The 13478-nt window shown below is 35.9% G+C and overlaps 1 protein-coding gene across 4 annotated transcripts in view; it reads right to left on the reverse strand.

The window, feature by feature from the left end:
* The window catches only part of ANO10 (anoctamin 10), a 236668-nt gene that overhangs the window by 166650 nt on the left and 56540 nt on the right, over window positions 1-13478 (reverse strand). For all 4 annotated transcript variants that reach the window (XM_059162278.1, XM_059162279.1, XM_059162276.1 and 1 more), the window contains one exon: window positions 6256-6384. In XM_059162278.1, the coding sequence (XP_059018261.1) occupies window positions 6256-6384 (129 nt within the window). The remainder of the gene's footprint in view (window positions 1-6255; window positions 6385-13478) is intronic.

The following is a 13478-nucleotide window of genomic DNA, read 5'->3' on the forward strand; positions in this document are numbered from 1 at the left end:
TTGTTGAGAATACTCTCAACACCAGCTTTATAAAATTGTTATATGTTCTAAGTTTCTTTTGTCTTGTTAACAAATTCTAATCACATAAACATGTTTTAGATGTTACTTCATTTGGAGAAAATAACTAAAATAAGATCTCTTAAACTGCTGTTTCCATCAAGATGCTAAAAATTTACATAAGAACTTACTTTATTTATGGCTTATTTTTTGGGGTTTGAATTAGTGAAATTTCTATTCTTTTAGAGATTATGAATGAATATACATAAGTATAGCATGCTATTAATTTAATGTCCTACAGATAAAACGTTTTTTAAAACTTAATAATTAAGGATGAGGGGACAGAAGGCAAGATGAGGACAAAGCACAAGCTGATACCCCACAACCCCTTTCCCCCCAACATGGGATTTACATGATATCCATCGGGCACTCCTGGCTGCCCTAAAGCTAAGGAAAGGAAAAAGAAATAGTTAACTTACAGAGATCACAATCCTGCAAGACAGGAGTCTCCCTCAGCTTACAAATATTTTAGAGATCTACAAGAACAAAGCATTTCTATAAATAACCTAGCTTCCAGAAGAAACTGTAGTAAATGTCCTTAAAACCTGCAGCCCATTGCCAGATACCTGAAGCAGGCAGAGTGTGATGTTCCTCTAGGAATCTCCCAACTGTCTTCATGTTAATGCCTTGTCAGCGGGAAAAACCTTAACTTGACAATGGCATAACCACCGGTATCCTGGGAGTCTATTTTAACATGTAAAAATCCTTTGAGACCTCCCTTTTCCTTACCTCCCACAATATAATGTAATTAATACAATCAGCCACCCCTCACATTCCTGGGGCAGCAGCTCTTTCTGCCTAAGGGTCCTGTCCCTGTGCTTTAATAAACCACCATTTTGCACTAAAGATGTCTCAAGAATTCTTTCTTGGTCATAGGCTCCAGAATGCACCCCACAGAACCTCATCTATATTCCAAAACCTTATCCATTAATACTGATACTTTACCTGGAGTCTGGGGGAAAAAAAACCCCATGTAATTAAATATAATTTTAACATTTTAATTCCTTATTTGAAAATATTTCTACAGATCAAAAGGAAAAATCTTATACACAGAAACATGTTAACTTGACCCATGGATGGTTTTAGGGAATCTTCTATAACATTCTGAATTAGAATTTCAGTATGATTTTACAAACTTGCATGGTAAGAAACCAAAAAAGTATGCTTTCTAATTTATATTAAACTTTCTACTTTTTGGATTCATTACAAGACCAGATGGCATTCAGCTCAGGTCTTAGCAACACTAAAATAAAACTAGCTAACTTATTAATTTCTTGGTTACTTCTAACAGTTTCTCTGAGCTAGATTTTGTTCTAACACAAAAAATTTTCAATTTAGAAAACAAAGCTGGGGTCCTCGCAATAGGAAGAATGTCAATAAAATAAAAACAAATAAATCTTCAAAGATACCACTGTGGTAGAAAGGGAAGACATTTTAATATGAATCTGTTCCAATATAAACCCAGCTTTTAATCAATAGTTTTTAAAAAATCAGTAAGTAGCTTCAGTTACTACAAGCACATTAAAACAAACACATACCCGACAACCGAAACAATCTTTTACAGCCTCGAAAAAGAACAAAGTAGTAAGTCTCACACTTCCTGATATGAAAACTTACTACAAAGCTACAGTAAGAAAAGCAGTATGGTAACTGACATAAAGATAGATATATACTCATCACCAAATTCATCAAGTTGTATACATTAAATATGTACAGCTTTTCGTATGTCAATCACACATCAATAAAGTCGTTAAAAAAAAGACAGACATATAGATAGACCAATGAAACTGAATAGAGTCAAGAAATAAACTGCCTAACATATATGGTCAAATGATTTTCAACAAGGGTGCCAATACCAGTTACTGGGGAATGGAGAGTCTTTTCTACATGATGCTAGAAGCACTGAATATCCACATGCAAAAGAATGAATTTGGACACTTACAGCATATACAAAAATTAACCTAAAATAGATCAAGCACCTAAACTTAAGGCCTAAAACTATAAAACTCCTGGAAAAAAACATAGGGCAAAAGCTTCATGACATTAGATCTGGCAATGATTTCTTGGATATGATACTAAAGCACAGGCAAAAAAAGGAAAAGGTAGAAAAATTAGACTTCTGTACAACAAGATATCTAATAAGGGATTAATACCCAGAATAAAGAACCAAAAAACAAACAGCACAATAAATAAATAAATAAATAAATAAATAATACAAAATTTAAAAAACAAACAAACAGCACAATTTAAAAATAGGCAAAGAACTTGAACAGATACCTAAAAAAGATATACATATGGCCAAAACCAACATGAAAAGATGTTTAATTTCACTGATTATCAGGGAACTCAAAACTATAATGAGATACTACATTATACACATTAGGGTAACTATTAACTTAAAAAAAAAAAAGCAGCAGCATAAAATCACAAGTGTTGACAAGGATGTAGAGAAATAGGAATGCAATTCCCACATTGCTGATGGGAATGCAAAATGGTATAGCTGCTATGGAAAATGGCACAGTTAATTTCCTCAAAAAATTCCACATAGAATTACCATATATCCAGAAATTCTGTTTTTGGCTATATACTCAAAAGAAGTAAAGCAGAGAATCAAACAGATTATTTGTATACCCATGTTCACAGTGGCATTATTCACGATAGCTAAAATGTAGAAGCAATATGAATGCCCATCAATTGCTGCCTGGATAAATAAAATGTGGTATATACATAATTGGAATATCATTCATTCTTAAAAAGGAAGGAAATTCTGACATATGCTACAATATGAATGAACCTTAGAGACCTTATGCCAAGGGAAATAACCCAGACACAAAAGGACAAATATGGGGTGAATCCATTACAGGAGATTCCTGGTGTAATCAAATTCATAGAAACAAAAGTAGAATGGGGGTGGGGAGAGGAGTTAGTGTTTAAGAGATACAGAATTTCAGTCAATGCCTTTAACTGTACACTTATAAGTGGTTAAGAGGGTAAATTTCATATTACGTGTTTTTCATCACAGTTAAAAAATTTTAAAGAGGTTACAGTGCTAAATTTATGTTATGTTTACTTTATCACAATAAAAAAATGAAAAGAGTAGTATACATTTAGTTACCACCTCTTCATCCCCCCCTTACCTTTACCTCTGGGTGATCTCAATATTAGTAATGATCTCTATATTAATAATTGTTGATAACATTCTAATGAGTTACCTTATTTTAAAAAAAATCCAATACATACCAAAATGATCACTTTTATCTTATAAGGATTTAATCTTGGTAACCCAAGGAAATACTTCTTGTCTAGAGGTCTAAGTCTAGCTGGTAATGAAATGGCCTAAAACACTGCTGGCATTCTGGCCTCTGTGGATTAATTTTAAGCTGAAAACTATCTTTCTTCTAAGTCATGACTGACTCTAACTCAGCCTGGGCTGAGTCATAAATTCTGAATATAAATTAATCAAAAGAATAATATCCATTTTTTCCTTTTTAAATAAAAAAAGAAGTGCCCATTTCCCTTTCTGAAAGCTTAATTTATTAATTCCACATTCATGTCAACACAGAAATGCCTACCTACCATGTTTTAGTTACTATTCTAGCTAGCAGTCTGATTTAGTCGATAGAAAAGTAGACACTGTCCCTGCTCTTCTGAGGCCGACAGTGCACAGGGAGAAACAGACATTATATAAACACGCCTACCAGGAAATGCCAGGCATATAAGTGGAATAATCACCATGAGGGAAGACAATTAAGGCTTCATGAGAGACTAACAGAAGAGATCCAGAAGAGATGGAGAGATCAGAAAATGCTGGGAGCCCAGTGACATCTGAGCTGAGACCTAAAGAATAAAAGTATGCTAGCTAGGCCCAAAGAAAGTACTTGGTAAGGGCAAAGGTCCTAAGCCAAAGAGGGGGAAAAAAAGGAATAAAAAAGTGAGGACTTCTACTTTTGGGCAGATAGAAGTATTCTTCACTACTCCTCCTGCTAAGTACAACTAAAAGCCACTGACAGTATACATAAAACAAACATAAGAAAACTCTGAAGGGTAGAAAGAAGAAAACAGACTCACCAGGGACCCCAGGACCCTAAGGAGCAACACGGTGGTGAGTTCCCAGGGATCCCTCTTTACCTCGTATGCGTCAGACTAAGGGCTGAGGAAGCAGAACCAGAAATGCCAATGGGCACAAACAAAAATCAACCAGAAAAGCCTGCTCTCCAGCCAAAGGCCAGCACAGGGGAGGCCTAGCAAGACCAAACTTTTGGACACTCTAGACTAATGCAGCAGAAATCCCAGGGCCCCATCCCCTGCACACCAGCAAATCCCTCGGGGAGCCCCAGCTGCAAGAACAGCCCCAGAGGCCAGGGAGTCTCCCAAATTAAGGGAGAGGAGCCAGGCCCTGGCTAGCCAATGCTAAGACATCACTAAACACAAAAGAAAGCAGTGGCAATGGCAATATACACAACACTGGACTGGCCAGAAATCTAGAGAAAGTGAAGGCAAAATCAAGAGGTGGGCAGTGAACACATCCAGCATTGCTCAGAAGCTGGCAATGTAACACCCAGATCTGGCTTGAGGTAGAGGTCTGCTCAAGTTTGGGGAAGAGATGGTTTTCAGGGTTTCCATTTCCTTGTCTTTCAAGACATATACTGCTCTTGCTCTGGTTCCCACTTTACCAAGAAATCTAATAAACCAATTTCACTTTAATACCAACTGTTACAGTCATTGGGAAAGATGGTAAATTATTGGGAAAGATGGTAAATTTACCTTATGGTAAATTAACTGCCTGGCATTCTGGTCAGTCCTTTGTGAGACTCATTAGTTTTAAATGTAAGTCATCTCCAAAAGCCTAATTAACTCTGGATGTACTGGCAAAGTTAAGGGCCATATCAAGAAGGTATGCTATGAGCCTGGGCAGCTGGCCATCCCCTAAGATACCTGTTTTGATCTCTCACACAGGTAAGAAATCAGCATTACAAATAGCTCTCCAAAATCCTATTCAACTCTCAAAATTCAAAACATACCTACTTTTATCTGCTAGAGCCATTCCCTTTCCCTCGACTCACTGCTCTCTAAAATCATTCTCCAAATGCACTCCGCATATAGCATCTACCATGAACACAGATTCCTATTAAATACACAGAAAGAGCAAATACAGCAAAGCACAATCTAGTTCTTCAGCCACTACTGGAAATGTACAAGTTCATAGTTTCATTTCTAGTCAGCCTTCAGGCCTAAGGCCTTAGGCCACTCTATAATCCTGCTAAATTCTGTTTTAATAAATTTCCACAACTGTTCTATTTTTTAAATATCTAAAAATGAAAGGTCACAATATTCCAGACAATAATAATCACTAGCAATAAAAAAATTCCTGCAAATTCTTCCCTTTGCAATTGGTCAGTGCTGAATTTTCCAAAATGTTACAGTAAAGCCATATTGAGAAACATGATAAAATGAAAACCTAAAAAGTATACAGACAGGGGCACCTGGGTGGCTCAGTGGGTTAAGCCACTTGCCTTCAGCTAGGGTCACAGTCTCAGGATCCTGGGATAGAGCTGCATTGGGCTCTCGGCTCAGCGGGGAGCCTGCTTCCCCCAACCTCGCACCACCCCCCTGCCCTGCCGCCTGCCTCTCTGCCTACTTGTGACCTCTCTGTCAAATAAATAAATAAAATCATAAAAAAAAAAAAAGTACCCAGACAGACCACTTGTACTTTGTATGTGAAATTATGAGTCTTCTTACTATATGTTACATTTTGGTGTTTTAGAGTTTCACAATGAATTTCACACCTATTGCTAATGAGATTTAAATTGTTAATCAAAAAGCATTTCTTACAATTTCCAATTTCTTAAATTTCCAATTTAAGAAAGTGGAAATAACAGATCCCTAGAAGAAACTTAAAAAATATTAAATTTACAGAATTCTTTTTCAAATAGGATTTATCTACTCAGCACTGGACAGGTCAGTACAACAGCTAGAAAGGTCACTTCCCCATGTGCACCATGGGGACTTTCTCATACCTGGGAAACAACCAGAAACGCACAGCCTCAAACCTCATGGCTTTCCATTACCTGACGCAGGAAATGGATGTCACTAAATTGCTAGTCATTGACAGTTGGGGACATCACTGCTTTAGTCATTTCTGTTTTAACTGAGGCATCTGATGTGGAGACTATTTAAAACATTTAAATTTTCACTTACCTCCACTGCTACTACAATCAAAATGAGGTCCAATTTTGACTCCGGGAAGAGGGCGTTCACTTGTGGTGACATTCCAATTAAAGCACAGTTGGTCACCACAGATATAACACTCATTGTTTCAAAAGCCAACTGAAAGAAAAAACAATGTGAAATTAAAAACCACAATGACCTCTTCCATATTTCCTCATCCTTTTTTTGTATTATCTAAAATCAAAGGAAAAGCCTTTCCCTTATTCTAAATATTCCAAGTACATTTTAAGCTTTTTCTCTATAATGCTGTGATTTTCTTTAAAATCAGCTTTAAAAAGCCACACTGTTACAAGGTATTTTACCTTGTAAAATAGATACTTATGGCTTGGATATCCAAAGCAGTATGTTCTACCTTCCCAACTGGAGGTGGCCAGGGACCTGAAAATTTGGAATACATCCTAGAGGAGTACGCTGTTAAAGTGACTCTACTCATATCTACAGGGAACCTAAGTGGGGCCACCAGAAAAAATGTTTCACTTTCAAAAACAGTCAGGTATGATTTCAAATAGAATTTATTTTGTGACTGCCCTACTTTGACACATCACACACATCTGGTTCAACTATACCTGAGGCACCATAACAGTGATCCTTTTCTAGTGGCATTTATTTGTGGGACTTCAAGGAAAATACAGATGCCCCCACTCAGCTACTTAACAGAGTGATCCAAGGTCCCATGAGGAATCTCATGGAGCACACTACAAGTACTGACTGTGGAAATGTTGTGACCACCGCTTGGTCACTCTTTCTTTCCTTTAACGTGTAACACGTGACCGCTACTTAATTACTTAACCACCAGGAATGGGAGATAGGCCTGTAGTTACAGAATGAAGAAGTCATTGGGGGGGGGGGGGGTGCCTGGGTGGCTCAGTAGGTTAAGCAACTGCCTTGGGCTCACATGATGCTGGAGTCCCAGGATCAAGTCCCAAGTTGGGCTCCCTGATAGGCAGCGAGTCTGCTTCTCCCGCTGACCTCACTCCTCTCATACTCTCTCTTTCTCTCTCTCTCAAATAAATGAATAAAATCTTAAAAAAAAAAAACCATGGGGATGAAAGGCACAGCATAGGGAATACAGTCAATGGTATTATAGTAGCAATGTATGGTGACCGATGGGCGCTAACTTGCAGTGAGCACAGCATAACATATAGCCTTATCTAATCACTACATTGCACACCTGAAACAAATATAACACTATGTGTCAACTGCATGTTACTTAAAAAAAAATCGGAAAAAAAGTCCCACTAATTCTAAGAAATGCAATTACTTTTAGAAACTAAATTTTTTTTTTTTAATTTAAGATTTTATTCATTTGTCAGAGAGCGAGAGGGCACAAGCAGTGGGAGCAGCAGGCAGAAGGAGGAGCAAGCTCCCCACTGAGCAAGAAGCCCGGGATTAAGACCTGAACTGAAGGCAAACGTTTAACCAAATGAGCCACCAAGGTGTCCCAGAAATTAAAATTTTAAAAGAAGCAAAATGAAACATGATTGGATCCAAACTTAGTATTGTTTCATGGAGAATTTCTGCCATCTTTTATTTTAGGAATCCTTGTGTAATCTATTTTTCCATAGTTTTCTTTACAACAAACCTACTCTGGACTTTACTTTCTCTTTAAATAAAGCAAAAAGTGAAGAGTCTCCTTGCCCTTGTGTATCCCTTCCCTCCCTCACCAGCTCCTGTTCTCCCTACAAAATGATCACTATTATTTTCTTTTGTACCTCTCCAGACACTTCATATACAAATATAAACAAACTTGAATGTATATACCCTTAGTGTCAGGTCCCTTGCTTTTGTCACTAAATGTCTTGAAGAATATTCTATGTCAGATCTCAAAGAATGCCTTCATTCTTTGTCACAACTGCTTAAATATTTTATTGCATAGATGTACCAGAACTTATTTTACTATTTCCTTATTGGTAGGCATTAGCTGCTGTTACAAACAATGCTCCAATTAGTTATCATGTAAATACATGATTTAACAAGTGTGGAATTATGATAAATTCCTAAACATGGATTACCTGAGTCAAAGGTACAATGCATTCATAATTTTGATAAATAATGCCAAGCTGCATGCACTCCTGTCAGTAGCATATAAGAGTGCCTGGCTTCCTTCACTTTTAATACATTTATCAAAAAATGTGATTTTTCAAGTACAGCAATATTGAGTTAAATTTGTGTGATAAACTGCATTCATCGAAGGTATACACTTTATTGTTTTGATACTTGTATTTACCTGTAAAATCACTACCACAAAATACAGAATATTTCCACCTCCCCTCAAAAGATTCCGCACAACCCTTTGTAATCCAACCTTCTCTTCAAACCTGGCCCCAAACACTAATCTGCCTTTTGTCATTATGAATTAGTTTGTATGCTCTAGAATGTCATATAATTGAAGTCATATACTGTATGATTTGCATATTTTTTTGGTGAAGTACTTCTTCAAATCATTATCCATGTTTTAATTGGCTGAAATGCCTCATTGAGTTTTAAGAGCTCTTAATCTGAATACGAGTCCTCTGGAAGACATGTGTTTATGAATATTTTCTCCCATTCTGAGTCCTGTCCTTTTATCTTGTAATTTTAGAAGAGCAAACTTTTCCCCCCTCATCTGGAGACCTAGTTATTTCAATGCTATTAATGGATAGTTGTTTCCTCTACTAAACTGAGATTTCACCATATCATATAATGCATTTCTGGACTTTTTATTCTGTTCCACTGGTGTGATTGTCTACTAATGCACCAGTACTGCATTACTTTAATAACTGAAGTTATATAGTAAGTATTAATATGTGGTAAGTGTCCTTATTTTTCTTTAGAATTTTCTTGCTATTTTATTTCATTTATTTTTCCCTGTGAATTTGACAATAAGTTTACCTAGTTAAAAGAAAAACTTTGGCTGGGATTTGTGAATTAATTTTTAGGTTAATTTATAAATTTGTAAATTAAAGGAGAACTGATCTATTACAAGTACTGAGTCTTCCTTTTATTCCAAGTACTGAGTCAGTTAGCTATTACTACATAACCAACCACCCCAAACTCTGTGACTTCAAACAGCCATTTTTTTAAACTCCTCATTCTGTGGATGGACAATTTAGGATGTGCTCATCCAAGCAGTTCTGGTCTCAGCTGACTTTGACTGGATATGCTCATATACTTGAGTTCAGCTAGGGACCTCACTGATAAACTGGAGGTATCACTGGCCTTATTATGCTACTTAGAACTTCTAGTACTATGTTCAATAAGGGTAGTGAGAGTGGATTTCCTTGCACTGTTCCTAATCTTATAAGGAGAGCATTCAGTCTTTCACCAAGAAGTATGATGCTAGCTTTAGATTTTTTAAAAAAATAGATGTTCCTTACCAAGTTAAAGAAATACCCCCATTTCTATTTTTCTGAGTCTTCAAAAATGAATATTGGATTCTGTCAAATGTTTTATATCTATTGATTGATATAACCATGTTGACTATGAATATGGTAGATTATATTGAACCCAGCTGGAATCCCTGGACTAAATCCTACTTGTCATGGTCCATACCTTTTTTTTATAGATTGCTGAATTATATTTGCTAACAGTTTATTAAGATGTTTTATATATTTATTCACATGGGATTTTGGTTTGTTGTTTTCCTTTTTCATACTCTGGTTTTCTATCACACTGATACCAGCTCCATAAAGTGAATTGGGAAATACTCCCATGTCCTGTTCCTAAAAGAAATTGTATAAAATCAGTGTTAATTCTTCTTTAAATTAGAATTTGCCAGTAAAATCATTTGGGCCAGAGCGTCTCTTTTTTGGAAATTTGTAACTACAGATTCAATTTCCTTACAGTTATGGAGCTACTCAAATTATCTACTTCACATTGGGTGAGTTGTGGTAGTCTGTGTTTTGGAAGAATTGGTCCATTTTATCCAAGTTGTCAAATTTGTATGTAGAGAGATGCTTGTGTGGCTCAGTTGGTTAAGCGTCTGCCTTCGGCTCAGGTCATGATCCCAGGGTCCTGGGATCGAGTCCCACACCAGGCTCCTTGCTCAGCAGGAAGCCTGCTTTTCCTTCTCCCTCTATTAATGAATAAATAAAATCTTTTTAAAAAATTTGTATGTGTAGAGTTGCTTGTAATAGTCCCTTTTATACTTTTGATATCCGAAGGGTCTGTAGTGATATCTGCTGTTTCACTTTTATAATGGTTCTTTCTTCTTTCTTGCTTTAGTCCTGCTGGAGGTTTATCAACTATATTGCTCTTTCCAAAGAATCAACTCTTTAATTTCATTAATCTTCTCTATTATTTTTCTGGTTTTCATTTCATTGACTTGTACTCTATTATTTTATTCTTTCTGCTTCTGTTGGTTTTCTTTGTCTCCAGTTTCCTAAGTAGGAGTTTAGATTACTGTTTGTAACATTTTCCTCTTTTCCAATGTATGCATTTAATGCTACAAATTTCCCTGTCACCACAGTTTTAGCTATGTCTCACCAACTTTGATATGCTGTCTTTTTGTTTTCAGTGTCTTCTGAGTTCACTTGACACTTTCTTTTGACTCCATGATTATTTAAGAAATGTGTCATTTAGTCTTCAAGTATTTAGATATTTCCCTGTTATCGTTCTGTTATTGATTTCTAGTTTAATTCTACTGTAGTCAGAGACATACTATATATGATTTCAATTTCTAAAGTTTATTTCCCCAGTTTGAATGTTCTGTAAGGACTTGAAATGTGTACCCTACTATTGTTGAGCAGAGTGCTCTGTAACACGGATTAGATTGTTATCTGATGACGGTGATGGTGCTGAGTTCTTCCATACCCTTGTAGACTTTCTAGCTCTTGTTCTGTCAACTGTTGAGAGAGGAATGTTGACGTCTCCAACTATCACTGTGAATTTATCTATTTCTCCTTTTAGTTCTATAAATTTGGGGTTCACATAATTTTAAAATTTTGTTGCTCAAGGCATATACATTAAGATTGCTATGTCTTATTGGTAATTTTACCCTTTTATCAACATAGAATGTTCCTCTCTGTTAATTTCTTTTTGTTCTGAAGTCTACTTTATCTGATACTATTATAACCACTCTTGCTTTCTTCCAATTAACAAATCTATACATGGGTTTTTTTTTTTCTTTGTCCTTTTACCTTTACCCTGCTTATAGCATTATGTTTGAACTCAATTTCTTACAGACAGCATATAGTTGGGTTATGTGTTTTAATCCACTCTGCCAATATCAGTCTTTAACTGGTATCTTTAGACTTTTTACAGTTAATATAATTATTGATATGTTAGGACTTTAGTTTGCTGTTTCTTTGTTTTCCATTTGTTCCTTCTGTTTTTTCATTTCTGTGTTTTACTTGTCATGCCTTATTGTGGGTTATTTGAACATCTTTTAGAACTACTTTTTGATTTATCTGTTTTTGAATGTATCTTTTTTGTAGCTTTGTAATGGTTGCTCTAGGTATTACATTACATACACATATGATTATATAGATATGCTTTATATATTACATATATTTCATATTATATTGTGTGTGCGTCTATGTAGATCTTCCTTGATTGAAGTTATATCCAAAAAACCCACTATAAGTTTAAAATATTGTAAGACAAAAATGCATTTAATATACCTAACTTACCGAATTATCGTAATTTAGTCTAGCTTACCTTAAATGTACTCAGAACACTTAGATTAGACTATGGTTCAGCAATATCATCTAACACAAAGCCTACTTTATAATAAAGTGTTGAATATCTCATGTAATTTGTTAAACACTGTATTGAAAGTAAAAAACATAATGGTTGTGTGGGTACAGACAGTTCTAGGTGTATTGACTGTTGACCCTTATGACTATACAGCTTGCTGCCCAGAATCATGAGAGAGGATCATACTGCATACCACTGGCTTAGGAAAAGATCCAAATTAAAGATGAGGTATGATTTCTATTGAATACGTATTGTTTTCACACTGTTGTAAAGTCAAAAAATCGTAATTTGAACTATTGTAAGTTGGGGACCGTCTATAAATAATTAGTCTACTTGTGTCGTCATCTATTAGTTTGAGTGATATAAAGAAACCTCACCTCCTTTTACCTTTCCGTATAGTTTCTTAGTGTTGTCTCCACATATATTTAGAATCATTAGATAGTGTTATAATTTCTATTTCAATTGTCATATATAACTTTAGAGACTCAAGACAGGAAAAGTCTAATATGTTTACTTGTATTTTTGCTTACCATGGTTTTTCTTCCTAATGCTCCCAGGTCCCTTCTTTTATCATTTCCTTAAGTATAGAGAGTTTCTTTTAGCTATTCTTTTAGGATAGGTCTTCTGGCAACAAATTCTCTTAGTTTTCCTTCATCTAAGAGTGTCTTGATTTTCTTTTTAATCCTGAAGGATATTTTCTCTGAATATAGGATTCTGTATTAATGGAACTTTTCTTTAAGTGCTTAAAAGATACTATGCCACTTGACTCCAGCCTCCATGGTTTCTTTCTTTTTTTTTTTTTTTAAGATTTATTTATTTATTTGACAGACAGATATCACAAGTAGGCAGAGAGGCAGACAGAGAGAGAGAGGAGGAAGCAGGCTCCCTGCTGAGCAGAGAGCCCGATGTGGGGCTCTATCCCAGGACCCTGGGATCATGACCTGAGCCGAAAGCAGAGGCTTTAACCCACTGAGCCACCCAGGCACCCCAGCCTCCATGGTTTCTGATGAAAAACTGGCTGTCATTCTAATTGTCTTCTCCTATAGTAGGTAACAAGTCATTTCTCTCCTGGTGCTTTCAAGTGTTTGTCTTTAGCGTTCATGTGTTTAGTTACAATGTGTTTGGCACAGACTTTTGGGGCTTATTCTATTTGCGATTCAATCAGTTTCTTGAATCTGTAGTTTTAGTTCTTTTACCAAATCAAAAAGTTTTGGCCATTATTACTTCAAATATTTTTTAGCCCCTCCTTTCTCCTTTCCTTCTGGAACACCAACAGCAAGAATGTTAGATTTTCTGTTAGAGTCATGCAGGTCTCTGAGGTTGTATTTACTTTGGCTATTTTTTGTCTGCTATTCAGATTGAATCATTTCTATTGCACTGTTTTCCAGTTTCTGATCTTTACTCCTTCCATTCTGCTCCTGCACTCATCCACTGAGTTTTTTTTTTTTTTTAATTTTATTTATTTATTTGACAGAAAGAGATCACAAGTAGGCAGAGAGGCGGGCAGAGAGAGGGGA

The sequence above is a fragment of the Mustela lutreola genome, chromosome 2 (assembly GCF_030435805.1).
Source record: "Mustela lutreola isolate mMusLut2 chromosome 2, mMusLut2.pri, whole genome shotgun sequence".
Lineage (NCBI taxonomy): Eukaryota > Metazoa > Chordata > Mammalia > Carnivora > Mustelidae > Mustela > Mustela lutreola.